General features: G+C 42.5%; 1 protein-coding gene across 6 annotated transcripts in view; it reads right to left on the bottom strand.

Moving 5' to 3' along the window:
- Positions 1 to 1,426: 1,426 nt before the first annotated feature.
- ARHGAP28 (Rho GTPase activating protein 28) overlaps positions 1,427 to 23,796 on the bottom strand; it is a 184,819-nt gene continuing 162,449 nt past the window's right edge. For all 6 annotated transcript variants that reach the window (XM_083187607.1, XM_083187605.1, XM_083187609.1 and 3 more), the window contains exons 13-15: positions 14,463 to 14,590; positions 7,110 to 7,168; positions 1,427 to 2,469 (exon numbers count right to left, since the gene is read on the bottom strand). In XM_083187607.1, the coding sequence (XP_083043733.1) occupies positions 2,378 to 2,469; positions 7,110 to 7,168; positions 14,463 to 14,590 (279 nt within the window). In that variant the 3' untranslated portion in view covers positions 1,427 to 2,377. The remainder of the gene's footprint in view (positions 2,470 to 7,109; positions 7,169 to 14,462; positions 14,591 to 23,796) is intronic.

Here is a 23,796-nt window from a genome sequence, read left to right as displayed (position 1 = left end):
TTGTAAATATGCCAGTGATGCCTGGCATTCTGCCAGTGTGTCCTATTAACATCACTAATGCAACCAAATGTACAGCACGGGGGTCTGCTGACTACTGACACTGGCATTTCATGTCCTGCACAGCACTTATGTGTGCAGCTCAGTCTCTACTCTGGGCAAACAACAGAGATTTCTGATAGGAGCAACCCAGGCCATGCCTCCAGCCACGGTCAGGAAGCCCTCCTCCTACACTTTGAACTCTCATGTGATGGAAATTTGAAGTGATATATTTAACTTCATTTTTAATTTCAGACATAGAAAACATCAACTGTACCTCCTTACCACCACAAGTTCTACATAACATAGCAGAACTCACCTAGTGGAGAGCTAGATTTTCACCCTGGCACAATACATCACATAAACAGATTATACCAGTATGGCAAAGGCGAGTTTGGATCATTAGGTTGATCGCTATTGATTTATAGGCAATACTGTAGATCCAGACCCTGTAACCAAGACCCTGGTCCTCAAGCACCCTCAACAGCTTAGATTTTCCAGGTCCCCCGGCAGGTGCACAAGTGCAATTATTACTCACTGACACATTTTAAAAGATGCACAGGAGGACCTAATTATTTCTCTTGTGATACAGGGGCAGATTTATTAAGCTCGGTGAAGTGATAAAGTGTATGGTTTTTATCACCGGACAATCAGCTCCTACCTGTGAAGTTACAGGCTTGGTTTGAAAAATGACAGATAGGAGCTGATTGGCCGGTGATAAAAACCATACACTTTATCACTTCATCGAGCTTAATAAATCTACCCCTCAGTTTGGAGACCTGGAAAACGTGCACTGGCCCTTATTCTGATTGAGTCGGACAGCTACACATTCATTAAAATTGTGTATTCCTGCAGAGTGCACATGCGTAGCCTACGCATTGCGCATGTGCAATGGTGGCACTCCGAACTCGGTCGGATCGCTACACATAAAAAATGTCCACCGAACACTCTCGGACAATATGGGCGTAATGTGGGTATATTTGTGGGCACGGTTTGGAAGTGGGCAAAACTGAACCTAAATCGGGTCGTCAACATGGGTGTGGTCGATAAGTGGTAGGCGTGCCCTCGGACCGCTCACCGAGCAGCCGCGACCCTACACACCCAAAAACTTCGGTGCAAACAAGTAGCTTTCATGTCTCGAAGGGCACTAGTTTAAGAATAAGTCAGTTAAAAAAAAAAAACATGAAAAACTCAGGTCGACCTTTTCCTGTGTCGACCATTTCATGTCGACCGTTTGCTTGAGTCAACATTTGTCAATTTCAATCTAAAGCACCTATTCAATCTAAAGCACCTATTGCCTGTTGACCGATATTAGCCAACCTATTGACTGTCAATCTAATTGCTGTCGACCAATCCACCGGATCCCGGTATTAGCTGTAGTTAATAAAGGTGTACGGCAAATATCCATTTATTTTATATAATGATGGGAACATTTTTTCCTCCATTTGGGAAGTAATAATGCATTCTGACGAGATGAAGCACTGGGTGTTTAACACTCGATTGTCATAATTTACACACAAACAAGTGAATTCATTTTCCTAAAAACCTGCATTAATAGTGCGTATTGCAGCCTAATAAACACGACTGAATTGATCGCTAAAGTCTATAAGAGACACACCGGATGGATAGAGGTCTGGATGTTCCCCTTTAGAACATTCCCACCTGCACAGACACAATGACAAGGCACCTAGCATTCTAAACGCTAAAACATATTATTACACGTGAATACTGAAGTAATGACAGATGCTTTGCTCATATTATAAATACAGTATATGCAAAGGAAAAATATTTAAAACACATACAAAAGCATTACAATATATGTACAAATAGATATAAAAAAGTAACTGTACAAACGTAGTGATACCTACACAAAAGAGCGTACAATAGTTAAATATTTCTTCTGAGATACAGAGTATTCATGTCATCATACACAGGTTTTTTTTTTTTAGGAGAAGCATCTAAAAGAAAAAATGTCACCCATTATTAAAGGGCTCTGTTGTTTCAAAGTCTGTCCAGCAGAAAGGAGATAGTGAGATGTCAGCACCACATCTGTGTGTCAGCAATAATACTTGTAGAGGGATAAGTTGTAAGGACGGTGGGTCCCTACGGCTGGCAGTGTCCTGGTAGTGTTCTATTTCTTACAAAGAAAGATTGGATATTTGCATAATATATATGCCATAAAAACACAAGCGTCCAAAGTCCACAGGCTTAGTGTCCACTCTTGTAGTACCCAGGTGTGTACATTCCACCGCACTGAGCGCTGCCGGTTATACCGCGTTCAGTCTAGTACATTCCATCCGTGCAGGCTGTTGTGTGCAGATCTACTGAGTACTCACTACTTTCAGCTGTTTTTTGGCTTTAAAATCCATTCCGCCTGGGGGTTAACATGATATACATCCAGCATATACGTATCAGGGTCTAGGCAATGTTCTCCTACAACAGAATAAGTCATTAGTCAAATTAATGATAAGGAAAATAAGACTTTGTTCATTCACAATTTAGAAGTTGAAATATAAGATATCTTAAAACAATCTACCCATAAATGTTTCTGCTATAACAAATAACGTAGTTATATCTGGGGCCTAGAGGTGGTGTGCCAGTGGTGTGTACAGCTGGAGGCACCACTGGCGCACACCTCCTTATCGATGATATGCCCAGAAGTTGATATGCCCAGAAGTTTTACAGAGAGCCCACTCATGCAGCGCCGGCTCAGCTCGGAAAATTTCTGGGCATACCATCAAAGCGGGTCTGAATTCTGTAAAAATAAGGCTGCCCAGCATTTGTAGGCTACATGCGAATGCTGCCAGCATTTACCCTGCATGCAATAAATAAATGCATGTTTTTTTCTAGATACAAATGGTCTGATTCAGACCCGCTCGCTAAACAACTTTCTTAAACGTCACACTCGCCGAAGGTGTTCGCACAGCAGGCCTGCACATGCACATTTTCGCCGATAAGCATGCGCAAACCCACATCAGTCCCAGGACCATATTCATAAGTCTTTGATCCAACTTGAATCACCCCCAAAGTTCTTCGCTTTTTTTTTTCATTTTTATTTTACTTTTCTGCAAACTCAGATTCAGTCCTTTAATGACATTTTTAAAGCTAAACTCTAATGCTGCCCATACATATGTGCGATTGCATTCGATTCGATGTCGGGTTCGATTTCCCTTGAAGCGCACCATTCGATAAATCGCATGAAATTAGCATCTTAGTGCATTTGATTTTGCATTTGATCATGCGATTTATCAAATGTACCGTTCGTTAAAAAAATTTGGCGGGATCGCATGGTCGAATGCGATCGCGTCGAATGCTACAAAAATCACACCAGATGTTAAATGCAAGTTTCTTGTTAAGAAAGACCTGCTAATAGCATTCTCATTATATACTAACGGAAACTAACGTTTTTGGTAGTATAGTATATAAAATACAAGTGATTTCTTGTGATGCAGCATTTATTTGTATGGTTGCAGCAGCTGTTATGGTTGTTATGGCCGTATACTGATCTGCGCTGCTCAATCATAAACAACCACTAGCAAAGAGCTGGAAGCATTCAGCAATACATATAATATGGAATATGGGACTTTTATGAAGCTCTTTGTTTAATAGCCCCGGGACTACAGGTAATAACTACATATGATAGCTCTGTACAAGCCCATGATACTAACCAGTGTGAACAATGTTAACTCATGAGAGATATAGCATATTCCAGGGGCGTAACTAGAACTTAATGGGCCCCCTAGCAAAATACTGAAAGTGCCCCCCCAAGGACAATGTCGTGAGAGATAAGGAGGGACAGCGATAGTCGAGAGGGAAGGAGCAACAGTGATGGCGAGAGAGGGAAGGAGCGAAAGCGACGGGAGAGGGTGCGATGGGGAGAGAGAAAAGGAGCGACAGCGATGGGGAAAGAGAGAAGGAAGGATAGCGATGGGGAGAGAAAGAAAGGAGAGTAAAGGGAAGAGAGATACATTGAGGGGTAGAGATCTAAAATATATAATTGTGCAATAATGCAATAAAATAAATAACATGTCACATTTATTAAGATCTTATGTTGCCTAAGAAAACCCCACCAGCCCCCATGCCACTTTGGGCATGAATACAGGATTTGCCGCAATATCAGGGCAGCGGCAGCAGCACGGACGGAACACCAGCGCTCAGCAAGTCCACTCCTGCAGTTAGTGGACGGGGCCTCGAACTCTAAGTGCTGGAGTCTTGTCCATGCTGCACTGCCCTGATTTCAAATCACTTACTCTACTCCTTTCCTGATGTAGTCTCACTCTCCTGCCGCGCTCCGCTCTGCTCAGTCCTCCTTCACTGCAGACACCATATCCCCCCCCCCCCACAGTGCTCACCTCACCTTCCCGCTGGTGCCGATCACTCACTCACTGCGCTGCAAGGGGAGAGCACTCAAGTGCCTCTTGAGTGTCACTGACACTTTGACTGTTGCTCTGGTGTAACTACTGAGTGCAGGGGGAGCTGCGGGCCCCTGAGTCAGCCAGGGCCCTGTAGCAGCTGCAACCCCTGCACCCTCGGTAGTTACGCCACTGGCATATTCTGTTGTCTTTTCCACACAAGAATCATTGTTTTAGCCCGATAAGTAAGCCCCAAAGAAAGTAAAATTAATAACAGTTTTAAAAAGTGCTGAACTTGCAGTAAACTTAGACACATGTTGTACAATTACCCAGACAATTGCAGAATAATGTATCATCTCTGATTTATAGAAGTACTGAGTACTGGAAAATTGATGCTCACTGAGCTCTGGTTGGTTAAGATCCAAGAGTCTGGATATTATTAAAGAAAATGCATTGATTGGAAAAAAAAATGTAAAGACAAAAAGATACATAAAAAAAAAGATATTTGATAGTTCGCTTATGCAGGAGTCCATATATAGATACTAGATAGCAATCATGATTGGTGTAGTGTGGTGGCTAGCAAAGACAGAGGGCATTATTACTAAATGTAGCTGAACACTTTGGGGAAAATGTAATAGGATGAGAGATTCAGAAAGTGAGAGATTTGGTAAGAAATATCCAGGTTTTTTTTTAAACGGCAATCATTTACACTGCAAAAACAGTTTGATTTTGCAGTGTAAACGGTTGCCACTTTAAAAAAACTGGAGATTTCTTACCAAACCTCTCACTTTCTGAATCTATTATCCTATTAAATTTCACCCTTTGTGATTATTGGCTGATCGGGGCAAAAATTACACAGCGTATGGCTGTGACTGAGCACCAATTATCACTCAGTCAGGCACATAAAACCATTCAGCATGCCAAACTGGTGCGATAATTGGTGCTCGGATGTCAGAGTAGATATAGGCACCATCAAACAGAGAGACCAATTATCTGACAATGTATGGCGGTGTAAAGTAATTGATCTGTCCATCTAACGTGCAATATATTTCACAGTGTATGGCATAACTTTTATGCCAGATTTATGTTGCTTTTAAAGATCACCATATTTAGTGAGCCTTTTCTAGACAAATCAAAGATTATTAAACAGATTTTCTTATTCTGATAATTCATTTGAAGCAAACATACTGTAAATGAGGATCACAAACCAAGACTTCTGTCAGCTCTGCAAGATCTCTTCGCCTATGCGCTCATCTTATTGGCTACTTGGTTCAGGCAATTATAAAAAAAATAAAAAACGGATTGTCCATTTGGCCACACCAACATTACATAGTAGGGGCAGACATATCTTTGTTTCTTTTTCTACTTTTTACTATTATACTATTACTACTATTTTACTATTATACTGATTTATTTATTCTTAATTACAGTATTTACAATTTTGTGGAATTTATGTCAGAATGCATGCCCGACCATACACTAGGGCAGGGGTGTCCAAACTTTTCGTGACGAGGGCCAGATTTGGTGAAGCGTAAATGTGTGGGGGCCGACCATTCAGCCTGACATTCTTTGAATCATTAATCACATCAGAATGGTCCCCCACTCTGCCCCAATTCACTTTATGTCCCCCAGCGTGCCCCCATTCATTGTATGTCCCCCAGCCTGCCCCTTCACTGTATATTCCCCTGCCTGCCCCCATTCACTGTATGTCCCCCAGCCTGCCCCTCCTTCACTGTATGTCCCCTATTCACTGTATGTTCCCCACTCTGCACCCATTCACTCTGTCCCCCAGCCTGCCCCCTTCTCTTAATGTCCATCAGTGCCTCCATTCATTGTATGTCCCCTTCCAGATGGAGACTGCGGGCCACTTGAAATGACAGCACGGGCTACAATTGGCCCCCGGGTCTGACTTTGGACATGCCTGCACTAGGGCGTAGAGGGAGAATAAAATAGTGGGCGGCACCGCTCCAGAAGTGCGAGGGGACGAGGTGCATGTCTACGGTCTCCATGTTGACCATGTCAGTAATCGGGACAAAAAAATTAAAAACCCATATCGAACGTTTGACTGTCGACCTAGCCATGGTCGACCTAATGTTTGTACCGACCTTCGATCCATGTAAACCTTAGGCATGTCGACCTGAAGTATCTCATGTACAGTATCTAAGCCTTGTAGACCTTCAGTGGTCAACCCAATGAATGTTGACCTAATATTGGTCGACCCAATGACAAATAACACAAGACCCTGGTAATACATGATCTGAGTTATTCCTAAAAGACTCTTGATTGGAGGACTCAGGATGCTTGGTGATGTCATCATCTCCAAGTGTCCTCTACTAATGGTAATGAGCCACAACAATCTAAATGGTGTAAAAGGGTTAAGTCATCTGAAACCCCCTACACCAATCCATGTTCAGTATTCTGGGTCGGAAGCGTGTCGGAACTGAGTCTTTGATGTGAAAGAGGTACAGTATAACAGAGTCTGGTTTGTAACTGTTGATTGGTATCTGCTACAGTGTATTATGATACATTTACCATCTGTAGAAACTGGCGGCTCATCTATCTGACATTACTCAGCAGTGGCGAGATAAAGTAACAGTAGATAACATTTGCAAAGCTTATACTGTATTATGTTTCACAAAGCACTTTGATTTTGCACCATTAATACATTTTTCAGACATACAAATAACTACATGAAGTATAGTTTTCATTCATTCTTCTTACCTATGTTCCCTCCTATTTCATATAAACTTTGGTTGTGGGATTTGTCAGGTGTCCCGTGGCTGGAAACAAAATAGAAAATGTTACCATCTGATCAAGGAACAGTCTTTGTAGTTTTCCGCCATTCTATATATGTAAAACGAGTTTATTGTTTGAGATGTTACAGTGCCAGCTGCTATCGCTGGTGTCTAAGCTGTATTCTCCAGCGAAAACGGCTAATTAGTTCCAGAATTCTAAGTAGACCATACACTGTGAAATAGTATGCTCCCCTTTTATTACCATCATCAATATACATCCTTCAATAATGAGTCTCAGAGAATTATGCCTCACCACTATTGTGGATAATTGGCAAAATATAAAAAAATGTGTCCAATGGCAATGCATTTTAATGCGATAGCACAAACTGCAATGCTCATTTTAAATGATTCAAATAAAACCAGCATGACATTTATTGGATTTTATGCTGTCTGCCAGCAAGATGGTTGGCCTTATATAGAAAAGCAAATTACCAAGAGTGACTGGAGTATAAGACGTTGTAAACTAGCAAACCATCCAGATTTAGTACAACAGACAAGCTTCATTCTTGAATTCACATAAAATATTTAGTTTTTTCCATTCTTTTTTTTTTTTTAAGTTTTACATTTTAGAAAACCTAGCACATAAAATACAACATAACAGAGGTATCCTCTAAACCTGTGCAATGCAATATGCCAACTGGGTAACAGGATCTGGACTATTGTTCACCATGCACTAGGTGGACATGGACAATAGGTCTACTCAAACAAAAGCTTGACATGGTATTGGTCCACACATGGAAAGGTTGACGAGTTTTTTACAATTTTACCTTTTTGGTAGTTTACCATTCACTTGGGAAAGATAAAGTGTGCCGCACGATTGGGAATGGTAATGTGGACGGAGCACAGCGAGTTACGAAGTGAGCCATCAAACGAAGTGAGCCATCCGAGGGGACGCAGTACACTAATTGGGGGTCCAAGGGCCAAGGTGACGACATTAAAACAAAATCGCAGTGAAAAATCTACATCAACCTTTTCATGTTTCGACATTTCCCATGATATCCTTTTGCTGGTTTTGACATTTTTTCCCATGCCGAGCTTTTGGGGTCAACCTACACACTGTCAACCTAATTAATGTTGATCCTATGACCCACCCCCAGGTAACTGGAATGCATCAGCAACAGTCAGTCACATAAAAGAGAATGGTATAAAATGTTTAATGTGCATGAACATTATATGTAGATACAAAATGTATAGGCTTTTATACTACACCATATAATCCAAATGAGCTGAATGGACAGAATTTAATTTGAAACCTCTGTGTAAAGTATATGTAGATTTATTTCATTTATTGCATATCTGTTCTACAAGCAATTTCTCCCCACATATACCAAATATTCATATCCTACCATTACATTCTTAAGCCCTATCCATTCACCCACAGAGATCTCAACTGCCACCCTCCCTTGTTGATGATTACCCAAACATTTTTTGGTTTGTTTCTACTATATATGAAAAGGTTTGAGTATACCAATAAATGTAACATGTCATTGTGAATGATAATACAGTATTACACAACACAAACACAACTATACAAAATATTCCATTAAGATAAAAATAAGTCTCCATCGAGAGCTAACCCAGTTGCACAGTTCCCAAAAGCAAATACATTAGTAGTCCCCTAGTATAGTCCTCTGACTTAGTAACCAGATACCATTATTTGTCTGATCCCAATCCCCAGTAGTAGCGCACAGTCCTGAGGAGTAATTCCCTATCACAGCTCCTTTCCCTCAGTAGTAGTGTCTAATAATCTCCCTGGCCCCAGTAATAGTCACATATTAGAGCTTTCAGTCCTCATTAATAGTTCTCTATTACAGTCCTGAGCCGTATATACAAATCAAATAATATAAGTTCAGTAGTAGTTCATTTCTTACAGTCCTCAGGGGTAATTCTTTATCAGAGCTTACATTCCTCAGTAGTTGTCCCCTAGAATACAGTCCTCAGGAATAGTTCTCTATCATATTTTACAGTTCTCAGTGGTATTTCCTATCATATTTTACATCCCTCGGTAGTCTGCTATGATGGCTGACAGTCCTCAGTAGTAGTCCCCTGTTATATAGAGTACAGTTACCAGTAGTAGTTTTGAATCATACTGTATCTTACAGTTCTCAGTTGTAGCTCCCTAACATAGCTTATAGTGTTCATTAGTAATCTCCAGTCATATCTTCCAGTCCCCGGTAGTAATTCCAGATCATACTGTAGCTACCGTTAGTAGTCTCCTTTTATAGATTTCAATCTTCAGTAGTAGTCTCATTATACTATAGCATACAGTCCTTAATGGTCCCCTATCATAGCTTTTAGTCCTTTCGCAGTAATCACCCATTAGAGCTACCAATTCTCAGTAGTAATCCCATATTTGCATGGATGGTGTAATATTTAGCATTACTGCCTCACAACACTGAGGTCATGGGTTCGATTCCCACTGTCGCTCTAGCTGTGCGGAGTTTGTATATTCTCCCCATGCTTGCGTGGGTTTCCTCCAGGTTCTCTGGTTTTCTCCCGCAATCCAAAAATATACTGGTAGATTAATTGGTTCCTAGCCCTAGAATGTCTGTGTGTGTACATGTGGTAGGGAATATAGATTGTAAGCTCCACTGGGGCAGGGACTGATGTGATTGTTCAAATGTTCTCTGAAGAGCTGCGGAATATGTATGCGCTATATAAATTACAGTTAATAAATACATATAAGTAGTAGTTGCTTATCACAGTGTCCCAAATAATTGTGTCAGTACTCAGCAGTAGTCTCTTACTGTAGTTCTCTTTTAAAGCTTTCAGTCCTCAGTAGTAGATTCCTAGCATAGCTTCTAGTCCTTAGTAATAATTGACTACAATATCTTCCAGTCATCAATACTAGCCCCCTATCATGCCTCCCAGTCCTCATTAGTAGTTTACTACCATAACTTCCAGTCCTCAGTAGAAGTCTCCTATCATAGCTTACAGTTCCCAGTAGAAGTTTCCTATCATGGGATTTAGTCCTCAGTCATGCCCTATAATAGCTTGCAGTCCTCATTTGTAGTCTCTTCTAATATCTTACATCCTCAGAAGTCTCCTAAGTAGACTCATAGTTTCCACTAGTAGTCCTTTATCATATAGTAGTGCCTAGTTACAGGATGTATTCATTAAGCACTGCTGTCAGTAGCAAGATGCATCAAATTTTACTGTAAACTTTTGATTCCAAGGTCAACTGCTGCAAACAGAACCTCAATGAATTACACAGAAGGAAAGCTGCTGGTAGCAAGACCAACAACTTCTAGGTAGTCAACTCACAAGTTAGTTATTCAAGCTTTTTCAGCTCTGTGTCGTGCCATTCTCCTTGTCCTGCAATTCAATATGAAATTTGTTTTGTACACAAAGTCTCTTTACCTGAGCTGCACAAGATGAAAATGACGCCCAGATGCTGCATAGCTGTCATGGACGGTGTAATGGTTAGCATTACTGCCTCACAGCGCTGAGGTCATGGGTTCAATACCACCTAACTGTCTAAAGTTTGTATATTCTCCCCATGTTTGCGTGGGTTTACTCCGGGTACTCCGTTTTCCTCCCACAATCCAAATAATATACTGGTAGGTTAACTACTTACCTACCAACAAAACTTAACCCTAGAATGTCTATGTGTGTGTGTATATGATTGTAAGCTCCACTGGTGCAGGGACTGATGTGAAGAATTACGGAATATGTGTGCGCTATATAAGAAACTGGTAATAAATAATAATAAATAATAAGCCAACTACATGGGTTGCTAAGACTAAGTTTGGTTTACAAACTATATACAAGAATTAAATACAACAACAACAATCATACAGCATGACCAAATGATACCCCTTTTAGACAGAAAAGTCTGAAAATCCCGGCAAATACACAGCATTTCAAATGCCATGTCATTTTGCCGCGAGCAGCCTGACCCCCTTCACACAGAAGAACAAATTACCGGGTTGAAAATTTCTACCCGGTAATTTGCTGAATAACACGGGTATTTCCTCTGTGTGAAAGGGTCGACCAAGGTCATAAATCCTCTGTCCTCGACCCTGGTCAATTCCAGGGTCGGAGACACGAGATTTACAACACGGGTGCGCACTTTCATACAGAAAAAGGACTGTGTTATTCACAAAATTACGGGGTGGAACTGCTTCACCTGGCAATTTTGTTTTCTGTCTGAAAGGGGTATAAACAACTCAATGTTAACAGTGCATCGCTACCTACCCACTAAGGAGGAGCTGGAGAACACCAAAGAGCATATTCATTAGTTCTTTAAGTGTTTACTGGATGGTCTTCTCACAAATGAGTTATATAGATTAGATATAGAGGGGAGACCTGCCAAGAGCTTCTGCTGCATTGTGAAAACTGTAAATGTATTGTGAGTATTTCAGGAAACCCAGGCAAAAGTCTTGGCTCAGTGTATAACAGTGGGGATATTGTGGGAAGCGGGATTACTGCTGGAACCCGTGAATTGCAATATGACTTTTTTTCATAAATGTATCTGGCAAAGTTAAGGTGGAAAGGGGCAAAGTTCTGCATCTCAGAGAAGAGTATAGCGGTATAATGATCTTTTTATACACTAGGGCACAGTTCTAAAAGATCACACAGCATAATTTAGCAATACTGGTTATGAGACAACTAATGGTTGTGCTACAAGTGGAGGGAAAATATTTATTAGCAGTTTATTATCTGCTACAATAAGACAATCAGGATATGATAAAAACTAGACACTTTGCTAAATGTAATAGCCCCTGAGTTCCCGGAAGTTTGGGATTTTGTGATAATCTGAGCAATTTTTAAAGCAGCAACCATATACTGTACAAGGCACAATTGCTACTTTTAAAAAAATGGACAGACGGAGGGCGACCTATCTACGGGCTCAACATAGGTAAGTAGCAGTATGTGGGCTTAGGATGTAATAAAGTTTTAGTTTTCTAGTGTCTGTGTGTATTTTCTTAACTATTGGTTTTGATGTGGAACTAAGAGTCCCAGCAAGCCCATTAATGGGCGGCATGCTGGGACTTGTGGTCCTCCAAGTACCAATATGCGTTCAAGGCTTGCTGGGACTCATAGTTCCACAGCAAAACCCAATGGTTTATTCTATTTTTTACACTTCAGCACAGTACTCACAGCCCAGGGGTACTGGGGACAGCACCAGGCTTCAGCCTCGGCAGGTAAGTTCTGGAAGGAAGGAAGGGGGGGCCCTTCATTGGGGGGGGGGTCCCCACTGGCCCAGGACCACTGGCTAGGCTGAGTGGTCGGTATGGATGAATGCTTTGGGCTTGTATAAAAAGTATCCCCCTGGCTGTGGCATTATCCTGCTGGCTGGTTGGGCCTGCGGCTGGTTTTCAAAATACGGGGGACCCCTACTAATTTTGTGCTCCATATTTTGGGAACCAGGACCTCTCCTGGGGCCTGGTGCTGGTTGTAAATAATCAGTGAAGCCCTAGTCAAATCGTTTCCTGATTTTTTAGAACCAGGACTGGCTCTTTGAGCCTGGTGCTGGTTACGGCCGTGGGGGGGACCCCGCGCCATTTAAAAAAAAATGTATATATATTTTTTTTTAACTGAAGCCGATACAAATTTAAGTGCAATTTTGATTTAAAAACCCTTGCGATTCTGATGCGATCCCGATGCGTGTTCACGTATCGCAAGCAGAAATTCTTGGCTGCCTTGACTATCTAGTGCATAACTGCACTAGATAGTCAAAGTTGTATGCAGATCGCATGCATGCTGTGCGATCCCGATGCGATCTGATCGCGTCGGGATCGCACAGCGCGGTACTCGCACCGTGTGTACATGCTGCAATTTAGATTTCAGTTTAAACACACCCCTCCCAAATCTAATTCTCTCTGCACATGTTAATGTACATCTGCCCCACCTGCAGTGCACACTGCAGGTGGGGCAGGTGGGGCAGATGTACAGTAACATGTGCAGAGATAGTTAGATTTGGGAGGTGTGTGTTTAAACTGAAATCTAAATTGCAGCATGTACACACGGTGCGAGTACCGTGTGATGCGATCCCGACACGATCAGATCGCATCGGGATCGCACAGCATCAATTATCGAAGGACCGCACATGCACACGGTCCGCAGTGCGCATGCACCAGCTGTCTGTGCAAATGGAGCAAACGAAAGCTAGCCTTAGCTGTTCGTATGCAATTTGATTAACAGCTGGCTGCCATTTGTGAGCGGCATGCGGCCATTTTCTGGGAGTGCCTCAGAAACTGCAAATGGCACACGGCCCATGGGAGGGAGGGCTGCTGACGTCAGTCTAGACTTACTCGGTGGCTGCGAACAGTGGGGAATGCATTTGATGGTGAGCGACTACGAATGGATTTCTCCATGTGTGCACGGCTGCAAGCGCAATCACAGCCATGCATATGGGCGGGATTTCACTTCTGCAGGGCGGCGGGGGCAGCCGGCTACTCCAAGCCCAACAATCAGGTCTGAATCTGGCCCTTAGACCTTATTTTTGTGCTTGCCATACCCTTTTCACACAGAAAAGCAAATTACTGGGTCAAAATAAATAAGGGTCAACCTGGGTCAAAATTCCCAGGTTATTGACCCAGATACTGTATTTTCCAGGGTAGAAGACCCAGGAATTTCGACCCAGGTTGACACAGATGTAATACCTGTGTTAATCAGCAAATTACTGGGTAGAGATGCTTAACCTGGTCATTTGCTTTCTGTGTGAAAGGAGGGTCAGATAGGAACCTGAAAAACAAGCCGGCACAAAAATGCAGAGCAAAAGCCGGGATTAAGCGGCTATTCTGTCTGAAAGTGATATACAGATGGAGCCCCTTTCAGCTATCTTCCTTAGGTCTTGGCTCACCATGGCTGTCCTATTGTTTTCAGCAGCAATACAATACATAGAACAATACAGTAGTTATTAGCAGAGTAAACCTATTACTTAATCCTATTAAAGGGCTAGATTAGGAGGGCTCTAAGTGATTTTAATACTACTAGACATACTGTAGTATACATCATATGAAACAGGTTACACACTCATTCATCTGTAAAAGACAGGGATCAGAGGTAGAACTTGAGGAGACCGTGTTCAATGCCATATACAGCAGTATACAATTCATAGTGCACAGGTCTATAGGGGTCAAAACACCTGTAAAATAAACATTTAAAACAATTGGTCTATTACATTTCCCCATCAATACATCTGCATACAAGTATAAAACAAACAACAAATCACTGCATTATATTACTTTTAAACAAGTGGTATCTGTGGAACAATAATTTTCCATAAACCTAATAAAAGGAAGGAAACACAAAAAAGATCATCTCTATGCACCTGTTTTCACACTGAAACCGCGCCAGGATGTCTTTGGCTTTTGTCCGACTGTTCAGCTGGATTGCCATGGAAACCTTTGAGTGCAATGGAGCGTACACTCTTATCACTCCTTCAGGTACATCACAGTACTGAAATATAAAGGCAAAACAACGCTATAATACATAGCACACAGACTGCCATTGCTTTTTGAGGGTTTATCAGTGATGGCTAAAACACAAATTAACCTTTAACAAGAGAGTCTTCTATCATCTAAAAATAGCCGTCTTCAGCTACCAACAATACACATGGATCTACAGACATAGACAAGCAGCGCTGTTCTGGCATAATGCTGTGTTTTCTAACTGGAAATAGATACAAGGTAACAAACAAACAGTAAATGTGCAGAGCCACAGGCGGGTGCTATTTTGTCACAGCAAATGCCTACTTTCAGCTTAGCATTAGCACTATTGTGATAGCTGATGGCGTACCCTGTATACACAGCTGATACTTCTGTTTTTTACATAATAGCTCAGAAGTTGTTGTTGTTTTTTGTTGTTGTTTTTTTTTTTCTTTGCTGATGATAGCTGGTCTAACCATTTCCAGCACATATGGCTAGGTATACATTGACTAACCAGCAGAGTTTTATGGTACTTGTGAGTTATCTGGGCGTCCGATTTGGGTACTTACGATTTGCATGCGATTTGCATGCGATATCGCATGCGATATCGCATGCGATATCGCATGCGATTTACGATTTGCATGCGATTTAGCATGCGATTTGCATAAGATTTGCTATTCATTTCATTACCCCACTATCCCCAAAGTGTGTCTATCAACGTGAACCCGAAGCGTGGCGAGCGCAGCGAGCCCGCGAGGGGCGTCGGTACGCGTCCTCCGACCTTTTCATGCCCTACTATCCACTAGGGCGTGGAGTGAGAATAGAATAGTGTGGCGAGCGCAGCGAGCCACCGAGCCCGAAGCGTGGCGAGCGCAGCGAGCCCCGCGAGGGGACGCGGACACCTGTGAAGCCCGCAAGGGCACGCGGATACCTGTGAAGGTGTCCGCGTCCCCTCGCGGGGCTCGCTGCGCTCGCCACGCTTCGGGCTCGGTGGCTCGCTGCGCTCGCCACACTATTCTATTCTCACTCCACGCCCTAGTGGATAGTAGGGCATGAAAAGGTCGGAGGACGCGTACCGACGCCCCTCGCGGGCTCGCTGCGCTCGCCACGCTTCGGGTTCACGTTGATAGACACACTTTGGGGATAGTGGGGTAATGAAATGAATAGCAAATCTTATGCAAATCGCATGCTAAATCGCATGCAAATCGCAAATCGCATGCGATATCGCATGCGATATCGCATGCGATCTAGTACCAAAATCGGACGCCCAGATAACTCACAAGTACCAGTTTTATATTATACTAGAAAGGGCTTTCATATGTCCTGGTCGTCCTGGCTTGGTGTCCCTTTTCTTGAGATTTGCTTTTTAATTTAAAAATATCTGACCCAGTAAATCTTCATCATTTAGGCTTAGAACAGAAGTACCCTTGGTGAGTATTTGACAGCCACCCCACACAATGAAATCCCAATTTCCTACTGCCCGCCTAGTATTCTTGGATAGTTAGTAATAAGTTCATAGTGCCACACTAGGAGCCTATTACAAACATGGAATAGCGACACCTCGTAGCTTCAAGGGTAAGAATCTGCCAGCTGCTGCCCTTTCAGTGTGGGGTGCTGCAGTGACAAACAAGACACTAAGTAATTATTCAGTGTTATAGACTCCCCCTGCACATTGGACCCCAAGGCTTTCCTAGAGGCACTGCCGTCACTGAGAATCGAATTAGCAAAAGCACCTCATTAGTGGTGGATGGCTTACCAAACATTAATAAATATATGCAACTGATTTATAGTGTAATGACAGTTTTACAATCCCTTTTGCTAGTAGCTTAAGAACCCTAAGTTTTATCCCATTTCACAGTTAATCCTGCACTTTATAGCATTTTGCTGTTTTTAGATTAGAATTTTGTTCAAGTTCCTCTAGTGCCTAGTTTACAACTACTATTTGCATTTCTGTGTAAAGACCCAGGTAGCAATATGGGTGTACGTCACAGATTTCAGCATATTGCACATATGCCAAACGGAAATATTGGTGACTGCACATCTGTCAGATCAGCCATATGCACCACATTTTCGGTGAAACAGGAATAACTGAGCTGTAACTGGGCGGCAACCATACAGTTGTACTGTGTTCAGCTGACTGCTTAATAATACCATAAGGACGGAGATGGGAAGCCTGATTCAGATGGATCTGGGTGGGTACAAGTCTAGATACTAATGATAATGGCTTACACATACGCACAGCAGGATAGGCTTCCACATTTGTAAAGCTTTTCTATATAAATGGGTGGATTCTTGCATTAACATAAGGAGGTCAGTAGGCTTGGGGAAATTCAACAAGTTAGAAATAATACATTTGCCAAGACAGGGCCGTAACTAGGGGGGGGGCTGGGGGGTCACGCGCACCGGGCGCTGGAGGTGAGGGGCGCTGTGAGGTCCGGTGTATGTGGACGCTGTAGTGTAGCGGCGGGCAAACATGCCCGCCGCTACACTACAGCGTCCACATACACCGGACGGAGTCGGTCCATCTCCTACTAGCGCGGCTGCAGGAAGCTCTGATGACTTCGAAAAGACTTGCCGGACGCTGATTGGCTGAATTCAGCCAATCAGCGTCCGGCAAGTCTTTTTGAAGTCATCAGCGCTTCCTGCAGCCGCGCTAGAAGGAGATGGACGGTGAGAGGACTGTGCGGGGAGGGGGGGGGGTCTCCGGCTGTGCGGGGAGGGGGGGGGTCTCCGGCGCCAGGGACAAGGCGTCATTTGGTCGGTCCCCCTGTCAGCTGCTAACTAAGCAGCGGGGAATAAACGCTGTGCGCATGCGCACAGCGTCTATTCCCGCAGCCAGGGGGCTGGGGGCATGGCTAGAGGCTCACAGAGCCTCTGGGTCATGCCCCCATAGCGGCAAAATGGGGGCGTGGCCTCGCGGGAGAGCAGCGATTATAGGCCACGCCCCCAAATTAGGCCACGCCCCCGAAAAATTTCGGCGCGCCTCCGGCGCGCAGCAGCATCGCTGGGGGGGGGGGGGGCACCAAAAGACTGCCTTGCCCCGGGCGCCGGAAACCCTAGTTTCGGCCCTGGCCAAGAAATGATTGCTATATGTAAGTCAGACATTTTTTACATGCAGGATTTTGCAGACTCCCTGATGGATTTGCCGCTCATATCTGTTCTGCAGATGAATATTAGCAAAACGGCTCTGATGTAAGACCTGCCTTATACATATGCCGAATTTGATGGTGATTTGAGGTGATCGTTTCCATGTCTAAGCTGTACTACACAGATACAACTAAACATTGCTGATTATTTACTATGGATTTAGTGTACTCCTTTGAGGGAAATACTTACCTTCTACTTTATTCCACCAATGTAACATACTTAAAGCATAAGGTGCCCATTCGTGCCCTTTTTGCACCAAAGTCCCAGATCTGACCTGGGACTTGGAACATGGTTCCAGACCAGTGTCAAACCTGGCACAACTTCCTTTAACACATGGTGTTGACACAGGGTATTCTCGTGTCAGCACTGTTCACATTGCGGAACATTAAGGGCAGTATTCAATGCTCTTGATTTGCTGCTTTTTTCGGCGAACAGTACTGATTTTTTGTGAAATGGCAAATTATTTCACCGAAAACGATGTTTGCCATATTCAACGCTCACTGTTCGCAAAAAGCGAATAGCGAATGTCGGCCAATTCGCCGTTTTATAGTCGCCGCTATTCACTTTTGGTTTTCAATGGGAAATTTAGCACAGTTCGCTAAAAGTGTATTAAAAGCAAAAATGGAGAACTGTGTTCACTTTTTTTTTTTGGTGAAGTACGCCGTTTTGCTCTTGACATCTTTTTTAGATGAACTGAAATTTTTAATTATAAAATAATTTTTTTATATTCTTTTTTGGTGTCTACAAGTCATTTTATTTATTATTTGAAGGATCTTGATTATTTTATTTCTTTACAAGTGCCACATTAATACATTTTTATTTTTTTGTTGATTTTTTTTTCACCTCCATGTTGCATTTGATTGACATGTCTGCCATGGGGTTAACCTGCTCTCTGCCAGGGGTTAACATGCTCACTGCCATTATTATTGCCATTATTTATGCTGTAGCTGATTCCTAGGACACACAGCACAGCTGCTATAACACTCTGCCAGCCTCCACTTCCAGCCACCTACACAGTATTACAGCGATGCTGCCCCTGCACTGACATCTACTTATCACCGCACTGAAGCAGCAGTACAGGAGCAAGCAGTGTTCCCGTGCCATCCTCCGGCCTTATACCATTCCCCCTGCTGCTGTGTGCGGCGTGAGACGGATTTGAACAGTTTTGCCGCCAGGGGCAGAGAGCCCCTGATGAGTTGAATAGGGTGAGAGGGAGGGCTGGCAGTGGACAGGGAGGACGGCGGAAGCATGGCGAATCCAAAACAGCGTATGCTGCCGTGCGCTCGCCGTGCAGTTCAATACTGCATAAGTCTCCACCCAGGATTAATAGGCAACAATCCAGATCAAAATCTCATTGCAAAAATGGTATTTAATGGGTTTATATGAAAACATGGAGTGTACAAATATTATTGCAATTTAGGTAATTTCATGAGACAAAAATGAAAAAAAAAAAATCTTTATTAGCCTAATATAAATTGAGCCCCGACACCCCCTAGTCTGGTCAAGTAAGAGGCATCTAATCATAAGCAGTGTTCACCAGTGATAGATATTTCTCTACTAAGATTAAATATAGATGTGAGTACATACAGCATTGCATGTATTGATGTAAGGTTTGTATGATCATTTGTGCAATTACTATCCATGAAAAGAATTCTGCATGTCAGCAAAGTACAAACATCAAAAGAACTGCTTACTATAAACCTAAAGAATTTTATAGCTTTTCCTTTTAATCCAGTAAAATATCTGTTTGCCGTAATATTATTTATGCGGAAAATAAATCATTCATTTTCTTATGTGACATTTCCTTGATGGTGCATACTGCGACTCACTGACAGTAATGAATATAAAGTGATTCCCACACAGGTTAAAAAATATATATATATTAATGCATGTGTAAATGTTAGTAAACCAGAATTGCAAAACTGAAAGTACATATACAATCAATATATTACTTTCTGGTGGTGCTCCTTGTGAGTCAAAACTATCGGAAGCTGTATCGGGAGGAGCCAAAGTACTCACATTGTTGAGGGCACACCTTCAGGAGAGTAATGTAATAGTTCAAAATTCAATTTTAATGAACACTATTAAAATCGGAGGTGTACCTCAAGCTGATGATTCTACATACATACAATAACAGAGAACAACAACATAAACATAATAAAGCACAATGTGAAACTGTGCAAAGCTGGGTACACATAAGATGAGATTATTAAATGATATTCGCAATATTGATATCATTAGCAATATTTTTGTTCATATCATCTAGTGTGTACACACAATGGGGCTAATTCAGCCAGCCTCTGCAATCACCGAAAATCGCTAAATGTGATTTTCTGCAATCTGCGCATGTGCCATCGAGAGGCCTTTAACTGTGATTGCATTGCAAAATGTGCTACCTCTTTTGTGCAAGCGTTTTCCATTTAGCAAAGTGCTTGCACAATAGCGATGCAAACGCAAAATGTTGTCTTAAATTGTTTAATGCGTATATTGTTTGCTCAGGGAGAACAGCCAGTTCAAGGTAAATCATTTTGCATCGTTTGCGGTGTCATCTAATGTCTACCTAGATTAAGTGACTGACAAAATAGAAGAAGTTAAACGTGACACTTGTAACAACTGTGCAAAACACAAGAACATGATCACGTGCAGGCCAAGTGACATGGGGTTACAAAAGTCATACACACTTGGCGGCTTTCAGCTCAAAATCGCCCAGTGTGTATGGGCCTTTAGCCTGTAAAAGTGAAAAAAATGGAGAGTAATAATCCACCAACCAATTAGCTCAATTTTTCACACAGTCTGTAACATAACAAACAAGAATTTAGAGACAGCGCTGATCCAGGTCAATTTAAGAATATATTGTTTTAATTCAATAAAAGTTACACAATGCAATTATATAGTTAAATAGTTACACATAAATGACCGGCCGGTAATACACATATAAAAATGCTATATTTCCACTGTAACTGTTGCTTTAAGAAATTTAGCATGAACCAAAGAAAGCAGTGGCTATAGGTGCTTTTTATATATATAATTGGAATCCAAATTAGTATAGCTGTTATTGCTCCGTAAATAGCAAGCACAAAGCAGTTCAGTTATATGGCAAACGAACGGCTCTCTCACAACTTCTGTTTGTTAATTATTAGTAGCATGCATGCTTTGGTAGTTAGTGCAAAGCGAATTTCAGTCAGAGAAATGGAGATATATGGAGCTCAACTGAGCTATAACTTGCCAGACTCCCGATTAAGTCCTTAGTGTAAGGTAGTGGCGTCCTGGCTGCTGATTGACTGCATGTGCAATGCAGCCTTTCAGGGTTCCTCCACACACTTGTATAGCGGGATGGCAGCAAGGTCGGCACCTATGTCGCTGTGTAGCTGCACCGGCACCTGTGTTGGTCCTTAACGCGTTTCCCCGCCTTTAGCTCGGCGGCTTCCTCAGAAGGACGTGTATTTAGTGTGTTATCATGTCCTTTCCTTAAATAGCGCTCCCCGCTGGGTATGCGCATGCGCCATATGTTTAGAGCCTGCCCTCGTTTCTGTTTGGAACGCACACGTTTGCGTCCCAGCGTGTCGGCTCTCATTGGCACACTCTATCAGAACACTTGCGGCGGGGTTAACACATCTTGTAGACTTGGGGAGACTTATTTTTTAATTGTAAATCACGATGTTGAAGGAACGCGGTGAGACTTACGGCAGCGGAGGACCAGAACCGGAAGTGGTACTTGTGTAGTATCACGGTGCCCATCGCATCGCAGACCATAAGGCATGCGATGCGATATCGGGCGATGTTCCCCAATGTCATACAATGTTAAAATTGTATGGCATTGTATATGGCATACAATGCCATACAATGCGATGGGATGCGATTATAACTTGTATAAGCACCCTAATGGGTGCTTACAATGTTAAATGCACCCCCACGCCACCCCCACTATGAACGTGAACCCGAATCGTGGCGTGCACAACGAGCCCACGAGGGGCGGCGGCGCGCGTCCTCCGACCTTTTCATACCCCCACTATCCACGTCGGCGTGGAGTTGATTTTATAAAGTGTGGCAAGCACAGCAAGCCACCGAGCCCGAAGCGTGGACGCGCATAACTTCACAGGCTGCGCTCGCCACACTTTTTAAGATCAACTCCACGCCGACGTGGATAGTGGGGGTATGAAAAGGTCGGAGGACGCGTACCGCCGCCCCTCGCGGGCTCGCTGCGCTCACCACGCTTCAGGTTCACGCTCATATTGGGGGGTGGCGTGGGGGTGCATTTAACATTGTAACCACCCATTAGGGTGCTTGAAAGCAACCGTTAGGGTGCTTATACAATTTAACATCGTAGAGGGGGCTTACATCGCATCGCATCGCAGTGCATCGGGTGTATGGCATGCGATGCGATGAAAAATCGTGCGACTAAATATCGAGGGCGCCGTGATAATACACAAGTACCCCGGAAGTATGACATCACTACCAAATATAAACGGGCCTGAGCTGCTGCACTAGTCAGAGACCTGATGAAGAGATCCTTCTCTCAAAACATGTTGTTTCTGGACTAGTGCCTTACTGTTTTTACCTGCACCAGACCTCAAGGGAAGAAGGTTAGTGGCAAAGTGTTTGTCCACACGGATTCCAGATCCGGATCTTTTGGAGCCTGTGTGTAGACTACACTACATCACTGCCTTCACCCTGAGTTCTAATCAAGGTTTATATGTTTTTATATTGGAATGTTTTTGGAATAAATATATTTTAGAAGGAGCTTAAAGAAACCTTGATACATGTTGAATGCTACATCAGACCGTAAATAGGGGTACGCCATCCCATCTTAAAAGAAACCTTGATATACTTGTTTTAACCCATTCAAAACTCACGTTTGTCAGAAGTGATTTTACACATTGTATTTTGTATTTTTTCTATTTCATAAATCTGAAAAACATATCCGAGGAAAGAATCTGAGGAAAATTTTACTTATAGCCTTGTGGGAGCCAAGATCCATCATTTAACAGAAGGGGAGTATAACTTGATTTTGAAATAATTTTTTATACTCTATATTACCCTGATAAAAAGTGTTCGTGAAACGAGCGCCAGAATTTAGAGTTCACTTTTTGTATATTTACATTTTATATTAGGGATTAAGGGGAGTTATCCCTTTACTCTAGATAGGCGACCTTCAATCATACTAGCGCCAAGAGATTCTCACCACAAATATCTAAATAAGATAAATCCATACTGTATATAAAAAATCCATATATAAAAAATCCATATATAAAAAATGTATGGAGAATCTAATAAAAATAGATACCCATGAATTTTATATATAATAAGAGCACCAATTTTGGTATCTATATTGGTTTACAATATCCAATCTAATAATAATTTTATATTATGAATCTATAGGTTACATACACAAATCTTCAATTCAGTGGTTGGAATTCAAATACAGGGTCTCACCTCTTTCTGGAAGCTCTAACTCCTCCAAGGGAAGCAGGCAGAATCATGAGGAGTGTCCAAATATCTAATTTATAGGGTGGGGTACATGACATCACTTCCTCCTACTTCTGATAGGTCCAACTCCTTGTATCACTTTTAACCTAATTTTATGACTCCTACATTTCCCTATTCCTATGTATTGATAACAAATATATCAGAGTGTCCCCTGGAGGTGGACTAAGAATACAATATTAGTATTGGCTATTTATTAGTGAATAAGTGTGGGTACCCATAATCCCTACTCAAAATGCAATGTTGCATCACCGGCACTAATAATTCTGTAAATAGAAAGAATTGATACCCATAAATGGAATCCCCGGCTCCTCTACGTAGCCCAAGAGGCCAAGGAAGCAGATCTACATAGCCGATCTACAGTGCACATGATTAGATTACTTTTAGGTGCTGCCGCTCGACCGGGACCACTATTTCTGGCTGGCGTTCCAAATGCGGTTCAACCCGCCGCCATGTGAGTGTATTTAGATAATAGCCACAGCTGTGGGTATTCCTTCCTAATTCCTGCGTGTCAACTTGCGGTTCATATAAGCGCCATATTTAATAGATTAGCGGCGATATGTAAGGTCTGTGCTCAATCTAAAAATGGGTAAGAACAGAGGCTGG

The sequence above is a fragment of the Crinia signifera genome, chromosome 5 (assembly GCF_055691185.1).
Source record: "Crinia signifera chromosome 5, ASM5569118v1, whole genome shotgun sequence".
NCBI classification, from domain to species: Eukaryota; Metazoa; Chordata; class Amphibia; order Anura; family Myobatrachidae; genus Crinia; species Crinia signifera.
This window is presented reverse-complemented; position numbering and strand designations above follow the sequence as displayed.